The 14,335-nt window shown below is 40.9% G+C and overlaps 1 protein-coding gene and 1 long non-coding RNA gene across 2 annotated transcripts in view; both read right to left on the bottom strand.

The window, feature by feature from the left end:
• Positions 1–1,566: 1,566 nt before the first annotated feature.
• LOC133783372 (uncharacterized) lies at positions 1,567–3,561 on the bottom strand. Its single transcript, XR_009870874.1, has 3 exons — positions 2,787–3,561; positions 2,573–2,675; positions 1,567–1,870 (listed from the first exon to the last, which is right to left on the bottom strand). It is a non-coding gene; the product is annotated as an uncharacterized LOC133783372 (long non-coding RNA).
• A 6,541-nt stretch (positions 3,562–10,102) lies between these two features.
• LOC133783371 (uncharacterized) overlaps positions 10,103–14,335 on the bottom strand; it is a 28,062-nt gene continuing 23,829 nt past the window's right edge. Inside the window, exons 2-3 of the mRNA XM_062222985.1 lie at positions 10,990–11,396; positions 10,103–10,914 (exon numbers count right to left, since the gene is read on the bottom strand). Of these exons, the coding sequence (XP_062078969.1) occupies positions 10,303–10,914; positions 10,990–11,396 (1,019 nt within the window). The 3' untranslated portion in view covers positions 10,103–10,302. The remainder of the gene's footprint in view (positions 10,915–10,989; positions 11,397–14,335) is intronic.

Raw genomic sequence — 14,335 nt, forward strand, 5'->3', positions numbered from 1 at the left:
GCATAAAAATAACTCTAATTCCTAGAGTTATCAATAGTCGAACTCTTTATCTATGCGGAAATCAATTGTTCCATGATAGGACCAAACACATTGAAGTAAAGTATCATTTCATAAGGGAAAAGGTGACACAAAGATTAATAAATATTGATAAAGTACCTAGTGAAGAGAATTCAGCAAATATGGGAACTAAAATACTGACACTTAGCAAGTTTCAACACTGTGTGAAACTTCTAAGTATTGAAGAAGGCTGATCTGGTGGAGGATAGAACAATGAGTCTTGGGAAGATTTTTTAACAAGGTTTTATTAAGCTCTGAGGTGGAATTTGTTATTATCAGCTCTTAATAAAACATGGTTCTTTATTTCTTTTCTTTCTTATGACATGGCATTTCTTTATTGGTTGATCAAGTTAAACATCTTTTATTATGTTAGTTGTATTATTTCAGTCATTATATATATGTGATCATTTTGTATATTAGAATATAAGGGGATATTCGAGTGCAAGTTTTCTGACAGAAGTTTTATTTTGTATGGTGAGGTTTTGAAATACTTGTAACAAGTGAGATTTGAGATTGAGAGTTGAGAGCAGAACTGAGAAGTCGAAAGGCAGAAGAAGTTATCTTCAAGGGTGTTTCCTAAGTGTTCTTCATCAGTCTGGTTATTGTTCAAGGGAGATTGATCACCATTGTTAAAATTTAAGTTATCTTGATCACAAACTCTGTAATATTGCCATTTGTCATAGTGAAGAGAATTCCTAAGAGGAGTAGCTCCATTAAAGGAGTGAACCTCTATAAACTTTGTATGTTCTTTTAATTTCTGTCATTTTACTTTTATATTCTTAGTTTCATTCTCTGGTTTGTGATTAATTGTGCAGTAGAGTTTTATCAAGGTTGAGGTTGTTGTTGTTCAATGACAACAAGAAGTGTTTATGTTTTTGTTTTGAACAGTTTACGCGTTTGGAAGAAAAAGTGTTCCAATAATTCATTGGACATTATTACATTGGATGCCTTCTGTTATGTCTCTACACGATGACTTTTCTTTTGAATAATGCCACCATATTGATGGACAGATGGTTCCAAGAAGTTGCCAAGAAATGCTTTTTATTTTAGGAGTGTTTCAGTGAGTCTATCATGGTTTCCATATTAAATCAATAAAGCACTAACCGATAAAGCTTTTATTAACTATAAAAAATAAATAAATAGGAACACACTCACACAAACCGAAAATAAGACATTAGATCACTTGATTTGGTTAATTAGTAACCATTTTTGTATATTTGTATCCAATTAGTTCATATATGACAACTTTATATATTAAGAATTAATACATGTGAATATTATTATTATTATATCAAATGATTCCCTTCCTTTAACATTTTTTTTATGGAATATTGTTGTCACGACCCGAGCCCTAGGCCGTGGCAGATTTGTAATATCCATAACTTGGGTGGTCAAAGGTCAAATTTTGACCCTCGTTGAAAAATAGTCTTTATAAATGATCATTTAATTTATATTAAATCGTCCTATAATTATAAGTTAAAATAATGAAATAACTCCTATAATTATATATAAAAATATTAGTAATAAAAGTATAATCACTTATCATTATACATAAAACAATAATATTCCTACAGTTACGTAATCACCAAATAGTTAAATTTAATAAGTCATAAACACCCAAAATAATACTTAGCATCCACCATTCCTCATCCCTAACTATTTCATAGCTCATTCAGATACACCGATCATTAGATTCGAAATTGAATACATAAAAAAATGCTCAAAAGATAAGACCATGACACGAAATAGAAATAGGCTAAACACATTGGCCCCATCGATAATTCATCTTTTCCACGTTCGCGTCACTAGGCTCCTGAAATGGGAGAGATTGGGGTGAGCTTATAAAGCCCAGTAGGAAAACAACTAATATCATGGACCCAGAAGTTTAATAAAACCCCTGCATAGTTAGCTTTGAAAGCAAAACATATATCATCATGTATAAACCAAAATAGAGAAACCACAAATAATCATAAGAGCATAGCTACAAGTGCACATCACACCGTCCACTAGATCCCTAGTTCCCGTTACCCACCATAGAAAATCCAACATCCTAAACCGGGTAACCGGATCTGATAACCACCACAAGGGGGAGGCTCAGAACACTTCCTGTATACAGATGCTAGGTCTTTACACCTACAGGTGAGTGGACACCTGATCTACTTATGATGACATAGAGACTAGGTCATGAAACAACAACGTGCACCAATCATGATCACTATGGCTCTCATCAGTATAACCAAATGCAGGTAAACATGAAAAGAAAGAAACACATTCCCTTTATATTTTAGAAAATTGGGCAGCATAACAGATGCCTTTGAATAAACCCAAAAATCATAACCTGCATAAATAAGTGAACAAAAATATATATTTGGCACTCAGTGCCCTCATAACAGATTAGAAAACATGCAGGTTAAGTTTTCAATTTTTCAAACATTTTATAAATCTCAAAATGGGAATATGTTGAATGTAATTTAAGATGAGTAAAATAAGTCCAATAGTCCAGTTGAGTCCCTACCTCTTTAGATACCTCCTTAGAATTTAATCCAAGTCCAAAGCGACGCTCCTAAGCTTAACGATGATCTTAGAATAATTTAGTCCGATTTTAATATCACGTTTTTCTACGTGCACCAAATGAGCAAACGATTATCATCATAGCATTCCTTATTCAAAATCGTGTCCAATCACATATAATATGACCATACTTAAATTTTCAAGTTCCGGAACCTTACCCAAGCGTTGCACTATAGCGGTTGGTAGCGGTACCGGAGACGTCGACAAATATATGCATGGCATATATCAAAACGATCCTCTCGATGAGTACATCACGAAAGTACAGCTCCTTCGCCCAAATGACCTCCGGTATCGCCGGAAAATGCTTCCAAAAGGGCGAAGATACCCAAAATCTCGCCGGAGAAAAATGGTGAGTTGACCGGAATGAATTAGTGGACGACGATCCTCTCACGATGCTGATTCCAACGGTACCACCCACTCGCCGAATGGTGGTCGGAGTTCGCCGGAAAGGCACCTCAAAGTTTCGACGGAAAAACTTCGAAGTAGCCGTACAGGCGCGTCCTTTCTCCGATGGTCACCAAATTTTGGGGTTTCCGTCATCGCCGGTCAGGGAAGCTGTACCTCCGGCGCGTGTCGAAAATGACACTCCGGCGGTGGTCCGACTAGTTGTGGCCGTGACTGGTTTGGAGAGAAAATGAAGGAAAGAAAAGAAAAAGAAAAAGAGAGAAGAAGAGGTTTCGGGGAGAGAGAAGGGAAAAAAAAGAAAAGAAAAGAGAAAAAAAAAAAGAGGACTATTGACTCCTTACCTAGGTGGGTCCCACCCACAAAAAAAATTAAATAATATCTTTTATTATTTTATTTTTTTCTTTTTCTGAGTCTCTACAATTGTTTAATTAGGGTCTTTATAATAACCCAGAATTTTTTTATTTGTTTATTGTGTTTTTTTTTGTAAATATTGTTCTGTGAATTTTTTTTTAAGAGTAGGAATAATAATTAAAATAATATTTGGTAAATATTATTTTAAATAATGAAGTGTGAGTTGATCGCTTTAGACCATAGTGTGGGGATTTAGATATGAAAGAAATCAAAGATGGACATCTTGTTTAAAGAGTTTAAGTATATGATTTTATGTATTTGGAATCTACATAAAATCATAGAATTATTTTAGACTATGATTTTGTTATTTATTCACTAAGAGTATGAATAATTCAAGATGAATTTTATAAGATCAAAATCATGATTTTATGTTGAAATGACTCACATAAAATTATAGACAAATTATAGACATAAGTTAAACCAAAGTTGCATTTTTGGTGTTTAGACTATAGTTTATATTTACCATTCTTAAGCTATAGTTTTAATGTTGTATTTTGAGAAGCGTACGGTGGTGTGTTTGGCTGCACACATACTTATTGGAGGGAAACACAATTTAAACAGCTATGGCAGTTTTTAGAGGTTACCAGGCAGGGAATTAGAACCGTTGTCTTTCTTCATTAGTGTTAGCCATTTTTGAACGTGAGAGGATAACTGTGAGAGATTAGAGACAGAGAACACATTGTGTTCTTGTTTTGTACGTTCACTTCAGGTCCAAGAAGGAGGAATCAAAGGTGAGTTTTCTTTGGTTTTTCTTTGGGTTACAGTCCTTAGACACGACCTTAGAGCCTATGTTTTGATTGTAGAAGAAAGCAAGAGGAAGAATGGAGAGTTATTGGGAATTCGGTACATGAATAGTCAGAAGAAAAACGTAAGTCCGAACATACATTTGCGTTGATTTTTCTCTTAGATTATGAGTACCAAATTTATGTCAATAGTTTTGTTGTGTTCATAGTGTTGTCTACTAAGTTGAGGAGAAGAAGGAACCACCAAGAACCGGCCACATTAAGAGGTAGATATTCATAAATTTCCTTAGTAGTTTACGGTACCGATTGTTCTTCATTTATGTTCTTAGGTTGGCTATGGATTTGTGGGCTATTTTGTATGGATCTAATTAGTGTTTTAGGTCTAGAAACATACATTAAGGGGTTGGAGATAGTTTAATATATGTGGTCTTGAAGTTTGAGATGATTTGGTGGTGGTTGAAGAATGGTGGAAATGGGTGGCCGTGCATGGGGAATACCACTTTGGGTGGTCACGCGTGGAGGCCGGTGGTGGGGCTAGTGGTGGCCGAAGTGATGAGCATGGTGGTCTATGGAGTGAGGTCGTGGCTGCCATGGTGAGAAACCTTGGTTAGGATGGCCATGGCTGAATGTGTATAAGGATGAAGATGAGGGGGTAGTCACGTGCATGTAAGAGCATGTGTCCAAGTAGTTACTAATGGTTACTGATTAGTAACCAAAAGGACCAAAAATGGTAGTTGGTCCCAAAACTTTAGAATTTTATCGCTAGGCTCGGGATTAGGTACCCCAAAGTCTACAAACTGATATTTGAGGATCAAGGTTTAGAAAATTTATCTAAGTAATATCTAAGATTAATGATTTACGAGCTAGGCTCGGGAAGTATTATTTAAGCTTCAAGGAAAATGCTAAGTTCGGGAATTAGTTTCAAAGTTTAGATTTGATGACTTAGAACCTACGAAATATTTTCAAGGACTTAGAAAATATTTTAGGAAATACAATATTACCGATTTTAAGTCTCAAGGTCAAGAGGTGGGCTCAGGGCTCGTGAATTGGACTCGAGCATCGGAAAACGGAATTTTAAGAAATAATTGGAGTTTTGACTTGAAATTTCGGACGTGGTCTAGGACAAAATTATTATAGGAAATAATAATTTTCTAAGTTAAGTTCGGGATTTTTGAGAAGGGTATTATGGTCATTTTACCCCAAGGGCTCGGGTTTGGGCCAGGGTCGGGAATTTTAGTTTTTGATTTTTAAATTCCCTTATTTATATTTAAAATCTTAGTAAAGCATAAACTAAGACATATTGTCCCAATATGATTATATGGTCTAAACACGATCGGAAATACTCACAAAGATATAATTCGCGAAAGCTAAGGACAAGAGGTAAGGAAGTATACACCAAGAGTAACTTAGCTTGTTGTGATTCTAGTGAATTGTTTGCATGTTTGTAGACTGCTGGTTAAATTCTAGATGCTATATATGTGTGTGATTATATGGCTGGATGCGCATGATAGTACCCATCTATCGGGTTTGAATGTGCTTAGTGCAGTAAAGTTATCATGAATGCATGTGTAATGTTTGTGACTGTCAAGGGAAACCTTGTGAGGGTGGACCCCATGCAGCCGTGTAGTGGGGTTCGTCGTCCAGTCAGTAAAGTCATCGAGTTTTAGCGGAGTTTACCCCTTTGGCACGGGAGGTGAGTATTCTCTGGGCTGCGGAGGCCACCCGGGGATCATGACCCCACAGATAGCTCGATGGCTCAGTACAAGGCCTTGTGAGGGCGGATTCCCCATGCAGCCGTACAGTGGGGTTATTCGCCAAGTCAGTAGAGTCATCGTGTTTTAGCGGAGTGTACCCCTTTGGTACGGGAGGTGAGGTTGCTCTGGGCCGTGGAGGCCACACTGGGATTAAAACCCCACAGATAACACGATGGCTCAGTTATATGTTTTCAGTATGTTACGCAACACTTTGACTTATGTGAATATGCTAGACGTGTTGCTCAGTTTGCAGTTTCTAGATATGCATTTCTGTTATGAAAAGTTTGTTTTGAATAGTAGAATCATGAGTTGTAGCTAGCTTCCTTACTGAGCGTTATAGCTCATCAGTTACTCTGTGTGTGTAGGTAAGGGCAAGGCTTAAGGAGCAGTGCAATGAGCTGGAGGGGATTCTGTCTGAAGTATGCATACTGTGAAACAACCGACCTGCAGGGTTGTCAGGGTTCTCTTAAGTTTTCTGCTAAGTCTAGTAACAATTTTATCAATTTCATGTTTACTAGTTCTACTTAAAGAAGGCCCTATGGCCACAGACTATTTCTTAAGTTACGTTTAACTACATTTTGTTTTTAAAACTATGGGATCCCATCCAAATACTATTTTATTTCAAAGTACTCCAATGTAAAATTTTCTAAAGTTTACTCTAAAGTTTATTTAGATTTTAACGTCCGATTTTTACCAAAGTTGACCGTAAGGGTCCAGTTGACCCCGGATAGTCATAGTCGTGTTCGGTGGGTCTAGTTAAGAAAAGTCGGGTCGTTACATCAATAAAGCATGCCCGAAGGATTGCTTCCCACTCCCAAGGATCGACCAGCTGGTCGATGCTACTGCAGGACATGAGATCCTCTCCTTCATGGATGCGTACTCAGGTTACAATTAGATTAGCATGCATCCCCCTGACGAGGATCACACCAGCTTTCGGACCAATACGGGATTATACTGTTACAAAGTAATGCCCTTCGGACTGAAAAACGCAGGTGCAACTTACCAGCGACTGGTTAACCACACGTTTAAGGAGTTGATCGGAATAAACATGGAGGTATATGTGGACGACATGCTGGTAAAGTCGAAAAAGGCCGAAGGACACGTGAAGGATTTACAAGAATGTTTTGATGTATTAAACAAGTATCAAATGAAATTAAATCCTCTCAAATGTTCCTTCGGAGTCGGGTCAGGAAAATTTTTGGGGTTCATTGTTAATTCAAGAGGAATCGAGGCCAACCCCGACAAAATAAAAGCCCTGATCGACATGAAGTCGCCAGAAAAGATCAAGGATGTACAAAGTTTAACTGGGAGAATTGCCGCCTTAAGTAGATTCATTTCCAAGTCAACGGATAAATGCGTCCCTTTCTTCAATCTACTTAGGGGCAACAAGAAGTTCGAATGGACAGGAGACTACGAGCAGGCTTTTCAGGCCTTAAAGGCCCATATGGCACAGCCTCCTATTTTATCAAAACCCATCGAAGGAGAAACTTTGTTCATCTACCTAGCGATCACAGAAGTCGCTGCTAGCGCGGTACTGGTGCGAGAAGAAGAAGGCGTACAAAAGGCGGTTTACTATGTAAGCAAGAGGCTAATCGGAGCAGAGCTGAGGTATCCCCCCATCGAGAGGTTAGCCTATTGCCTAATCTTGGCCTCAAGAAAACTGCGCCCTTACTTCCAAGCCCATCCTATTACAGTCTTAACAAACCAGCCCCTTCGACAAGTTCTTCAAAAACCGGAGGCGATTGGATGATTATTAAAATGGGCAGTCGAACTTGGGCAGTTCGATATCACATATTCACCGCGAGCAGCTGTAAAAGGACAAGTCTTGGCTGATCTTATTGCAGAGTTCACTGAGCTCCCAGACAACGAGCAGTGTGAAAAGCCTAGTGCGCCTGAGCCCCAAGTAGAAACTCCTTCGTGGAAATTATTCACAGATGGGTTGTCCAACGAATCTCACGCAGGGGCAGGAGTGATATTGATAACGCCTGAAGGGCATCGATTTCACTACGCTATCCGGTTCGATTTTGCAACGTCAAACAATGAAGCCGAGTATGAAGCACTCCTCGCTGGGTTAAGATTGGCGAAGGACATGGGAATAAAGGTGCTGAATATTTACAGCGATTCACAACTGGTGGTGAATCAAATCCTAGGGGAATATCAAGCACGAGGCCTCAAAATGGTGGCCTATTTAAGCAAAACCAAAGATCTGTTGGCTCAGTTTGCAAAATACACCCTCCAGCAAGTACCTCGAAATCAGAATTCGAACGCAGATCCCTTAGCCAAACTCGCAAGTGCAAAAGATGCTGACACTTTAAATATTGTGCCAGTAGAAAGATTGTGCGAACCAAGCATACGAGCAGATGAAGCCATTATGGAAATTCGGATGGAAGACACATGGATGGCGCCTTACCTGGAGTATCTAACAAATGGGGTATTACCGGCAGATAGAAGCAAAGTCAGAACCTTACAAAGGCGGGCTGCTAGGTATATACTGGTCGATGGAGTTCTTTACCGACGGGGATATTCCATTCCATTGCTCAGATGTATTACACCAGAAAAAGCTAAGGAGCTGATGAAGGAAGTACATGAAGGGTTCTGCGAAGATCACGCTGAATGGCAGAGTTTGGCAAAAAAGATTCTAAGGCAGGGCTATTTCTGGCCGACTATGAATGAAGACTCAATGGAGTTTGTGCGAAAATGTGATAAGTGTCAGAGATTTTCTAAGATCCCACGCGCAGCTCCCAATGAGTTAAAGCAGATGCAAAGTCCTTGGCCTTTCGCAGTATGGGGTATAGATTTGATCAGGTCCCTACCAACAGGAAAAGGCGAAGTGAAGTATGCAGTCGTGGCAGTTGACTACTTCACCAAATGGGCCAAAGCTGAGCCACTCGCTACCATAACGACCAAGAAAGTTCTTGACTTTGTCATCAAGAACATTGTTTGCCGGTATTGTTTGCCTCAAAAAATTATCTCAGATAACGGCACCCAGTTTGATAGCGACTTGTTCACAGACTTCTGCGAGAGGCACGGGATCATAAAAAGCTTTTCTTCAGTTGCGCATCCACAAGCAAATGGGCAGGTGGAAGCAGTGAATAAAACTCTTAAAGATACCCTGAAGAAAAGACTTGAGGACGCTAAAGGAGCATGGCCAGAACAGCTGCCTGAAGTGCTTTGGTCGTATCGAACTTCTCATCGAACCACGACTGGTCATACCCCGTTTTCTTTGGCATACGGGTATGAAGCCATGTTGCCCGTCAAATTAGATCCGCCCTCACATCGACGAATTACATACGACCAGGAGCACAATAGCCAACTGATGATGGAATCCCTAGATTCACTTGAAGAGAAACGGGAAAGAGCCCAACTCTGAGTTGCTGCGTACCAGTAAAAGGTCGCCCAGTATTTTAACTCAAAAGTAAGAGAAAGGAAATTCAACGTCGAAGACCTAGTATTACGATGAGTTTTCTTAAATACCCGCGACCCAACTGCTGGAGTGCTTGGACCAAACTGGGAAGGACCTTATCAAATTGAAGAAGTCCTTCATCCGGGCACCTACAAGCTTGCACGCTTAAATGGAGATCTTGTTCCACGCTATTGGAACGGTGAACACCTGCGCAAGTATTACCAATAAACAGTCCTTTTTAAAGGACTGGCTTGTATTAATTTTTACTTTGTACAAGTTTCGGAAAAGGGTTATCCATGTTGTATGGCTAATCGCTTATAAGTGTAAGATCTTTTTAAGATCACTCGTAAAGACATGTTTAGTCCATTTTTAATACGAGATTATAAGGGACTATGCGCAGCCAGTCATTCTTGCCAACCTTTGTAAATTCATTTTTACAAGTATTTGTTCATTACGTGTGTTGTTTTGCTGTATTACAAGTGTTACGTTTCATACCAAGCAGTAATGTTCGCACAGGTCGTGGTCAAGGCAAGTGACCAAGGACCTAAAGCTCCTCGATCACTTGGGGGGCATACAAAGTACATCGATAGCAAAGCATACCAATCGGTATGTAAACACATGAACAAAATGAGTGAAAGCATGCTACGGTACTTAGAGTATTTTTCAAAATTTATGTTTTGTAAAATCAAACCAAAGTACTATGCTAAGTTCGGTCATGCGAACAGATATTATAATAAAAAGAAACATTATGATATCAATAAGGCAATCTTTTACACCGTGAGCAGTATTGCTCGGATGTAATTGTTCAATTAAAAGTGAAAAGCTTTTACACCGCGAGCAGTATTGCTCGGATGTAATTGTTCAGTTATAAGTAAAAAAGCTACCCTTGCAGCAATAAAAGTAAATTGTCTTTACAAGTAGACCCGTGGGCCATAAAAACAAAATAAAAGAAAAATAATCATTGAGGAGCAAGAGGGTCTTCAGGATTAGAAGGAGTGCTTTGATCGGCCGGGGGACCAGTTTCAGCATCAGCAACAGGAGCCTTAGCCTTAGCCTTCTCCTCTGCCTCCAACCAGATGGCGCACTGCGCCATCAGAGTCCTCTTCAGCCGCTCAGTTAAGTAGTTGAAGTTGGCCTCCCGGTTGTGCTTCCAAAATTCATAGAAGCAGAGGTGAGTGGCTTCCTTGGACTTCTTCAAATTCTTGGCCCCTTCCTCCTCGAGCTCCTGCACTCGCTCCTCGAGCTTCTTCTTCTCTTCCCTGCTGGCGGTCAGATCAAATCCAAGCTGCTTACACTCTTGGGTGACAAGTACAGAACTTTCCCTCCATTTCTCCCGGGCCTCGTTAGCTTTCTTCAAGGCCTCTTGGGCGTCCTGAAGCTCCTTAGTGAGAATAGCTTGGTCCTCACACATTTGTTCGTACTGTCTGGACAGCTCCTTGTTCTCCTCGAGCAGCTTGTCCTTGTCAACCTCAAATACTTCCTTTGCCTGGGCAAGCCTGGAGTCAAAATTTCTGCCTTGAGAAACCAACGCCCCAATACGGCGCGAGCCAGCAGTAAGAGTTAACAGCCCCTGAAAGACAAAAAATGAGGCAAAGTAAGGGAGAGAAATCAGATATGAATAGCAAAGTAACAAGAGGTTACTTACGCTAACTATCTCGTTCAGCCCCCTGTTGACGACTTGATCAGCCTCCATTGAAGCAGTTTCGGTGATAGCGGCCTGACTGCGTCTGTGCTTTGAGAGTTTGTATATCATCTCTCTGGCTGATCCGACCACAAGGCTGGGCAGGGAGCCTTCGGACGAGTTGTCCAATGCCTCCTTGTCGGCAGCCCTAGAAGAAGGCTGTGGATTAGCAGGTGTGGGAGTCGTCTGCTCGGTGGGGGGCGGAGGTGGTGTGTTCTCCTTGGAAGGGGCGGTGGCTGGAGCGTCGTCTGTTCGAGCCTTCTTCGAGGGGGTCTTGCTGCTTTCCCCTCGAGCCCTCTTGCCATCCTTCTTTGGGATGGAAGAAGCAGCGACGGCCTGATAATGATCGAAGACGTCATCAGAGTCCATACCTGCACAAAGGGAAACAACTCAAGCAGTGAGATTAAATGGTCATGCAGAAAACAGGGACTAAAGTAAAAGGATTACAAGTTAAGTACCCGGGCTACAACTACTGGTCGTAGCATTATTTACTGAACTACCTAGTTCCTGGAAGAAATCTGAGTTTAAAGAGGGAGCATTCCTAAAGTTGCCATCCCCATCAAATAGATGAGAGGGAATTGGTAAATGGTTTAAAAGCGAGATTATTGTACCGTTTACATCCGACGAATCGTCAGAAATTTCGGTAGGCTCGGCAACCTTCTTTTTCCCTTTGCCCTCGGGGACCGAGGGTTTCTTCGCTCGAGGAGGGGCGGCAAGTTCCCTGATCGTAACCCCAGTTGGCCTCCTCCGCGGAGGAGACGCCTGGGGTTGCTGCTCGGTTTCCGCTTCGGCTTGGACATCGTTCGCCGAAGGTTCATCCGCCGCGGGTCTGGAGCTCCAGAGGCCGACAAGCCTAAGGTTAGCCTCAATAACTAATTTTTTTACACTCTTATCAGCATTTGTCATGCTGGCTAAGAGTTTTTCCCTTGACTCCATTCCCAGAGTAGGGATGGGACGTAACCATGGGCCTGGAACACAATGGGTGTCAAGATATTATGATAGAAAAACACTAAGTAAAGAAGCTAATGGTGTAAGAATTTTTACCTCCTCGAGTGAAGGCCAGGTTGTTCGCAGTAAGGTCAGGAGTGAGGAAGTATTCATGGTGATACTTCCCCACATTAGAGATATGGGTGGTGTCGGACAGAAAACGTCCGAATTCCTGATGGCAGAAATGAAAAAACCCTGTGCCATCTTGGTTGGGGTCGGACTTAAGGTCAAAAAGAAAATTGACCTCGTGGGGAGAAGGTACTGGCCATTTTTTGAGCTTATAAAGGATATAGAGTGCGGCCAACATTCTATATCCATTTGGGGTGATTTGGAAGGGGGCTACTCCGAAGTAATTAGCCACCCCCCGAAAAAATGAATGAAAAGGCAGGGTGGCCCCTGCCTCAATGTGGAACCTCGACCAGGCGCTGTAAGCCCCGCCTGGCAGGTTGGCCCTCTGGTCGATAGATGGTTTGACTAAGGTCACACCCGTCAAATTGTATCTATTTAAATAGTTAGCAATCATCTGCAGTGTCACCTTACTTTGAGGAATGACGTGCCACGCAACAGCTGGCTGGTCAGCATGGCGAGGGCGGGCACGTCTTTGGACATTGGTCTCGGGAGCGAATTTACCTCAACCTCTGGTCGAGGGGGCATCAGCAAAAGGCTAGCCTGAAGAGTTAGGGTTTTTCCTTTTTTGAGCTTTTGTTTTAGTTCGGGCCATTCTCTGGTTGGGCACTGGAGGACGGTTTGAGCTGGGGCGAGAAATAGGGATTTCTGGTATCAAAGTGGATGGGTTTTCTCGCCTTCAAGTAGTTGAGCCAAGAGGTCATCTTCAATAGGTCTTTCTCCTCCCCAATGGTCTTGCATATGAACTGCAAACAGACAATGGAGGAGATAAGACACATGGTCTGCGAAGTAGCATGGGAGATTGGGATAACGTTGCTCGCGTCTAAATAACCAGCAGCATCCTACTCCTACACTAAGTTCGGCACTAACGGTTTGAAAAACAGATCAGAAAGAAAATAAACTGTTTTCTAGAAGAGAACTTTTTCGACTCCTGAAGGGCGGGAAAAAACTCAGTTTTTTCACCTAGCTTAAATGTTGAATTTTTTCGTCGACCTTACGCCCTAAGCCTATGATCCTAACTATCAAACTACGTCCTAACCTACACAAAGCAGAAAGACGCCCTCTTACCAAGCAATGGAAGGTTCATACAAAAAGATCCTCATAAAACCCTACTCAAGAACACAGAAATCACAGAGCATAGAAACGGCATGCATGGCATAATGAAAAATTTAAAAAGACAGAGTGATTACCTGGGCGAAGATGGAGATTCAGAAGAGAATGAAAAGTTCGAGTCGGAAGATCTTCGGCTAGACGACTGACTGGTTTTGGAAGCTTTGTATTCTGATGGCAAGGTTCTTGAAGTTCTTGACAAAGATGGTAAGAAAAAATTTTATAAAGAAGAAAAAGAAGGTATTTATGAGGACCGAAGTATGGCAAAAAGCAGCAATCATTACTTTTAATTCTCGAAACGTGGGGAAGTGTATAAGCTGTCAAATTGTTTCTTGAAAACTGAGAGGGCTTGATTAGACATAATTATGTCACGGCTTTCAAGAATGCACGAGGATCCTGACAGATTTCGTGGGGATATGGACGGTTGTTTCCTTATTGTTGGTCGCGCTAAACAAACTTGGGGGGCAAATGTTATCCAAAAAACAAACGTGCATGACGTGGCAGGCATTTAATACACGTGGCTAGCACCTGGCAGAATTCGTACTCGACTATCGACCAGGAAAATATCTATTGGCACAACATTTAATCTCTATATACGACCAGCCTGGTCGTGTACACGCTATACACAGAGAAGATCTTATGCAGTTATGATCAAATCCGGAATTATCTCCCATGATTTCTTGAGTATCCGATTATTTAGGAAATAATATATGTAACAAATTAATGTAAACCTCCCTTGAGCCTATAAATAGAGAAAAAAGGGCTCAAGGGAGGGACTTTTGGCTTTCTAATTATCTGAGATTAGAGTTTTACGAGTGTATTAGAGCTATCTGATATATTGTACAATTCTTCAGAGATTTTGTGAAACTCATTGAACCCTTAATTCTTTGATCACTCTTTGAATCTAATATCAATAACAGCTCAAGTGGACGTAGATCATTACCAGATTCTAGGGTCGAACCACTATAAATCTCTATGTCTTATAGTTTTCGTCATCACATTCATTTCAACGCATTTGTCCACATCAAGCATATTTGACTCCGTGTCAGTTGGCCAAAATCAGGGTCAACAGTTAACTTTGGAACAA

This window comes from Humulus lupulus, chromosome 6 (genome assembly GCF_963169125.1).
Source record: "Humulus lupulus chromosome 6, drHumLupu1.1, whole genome shotgun sequence".
In the NCBI taxonomy this organism is placed as follows: Eukaryota; Viridiplantae; Streptophyta; class Magnoliopsida; order Rosales; family Cannabaceae; genus Humulus; species Humulus lupulus.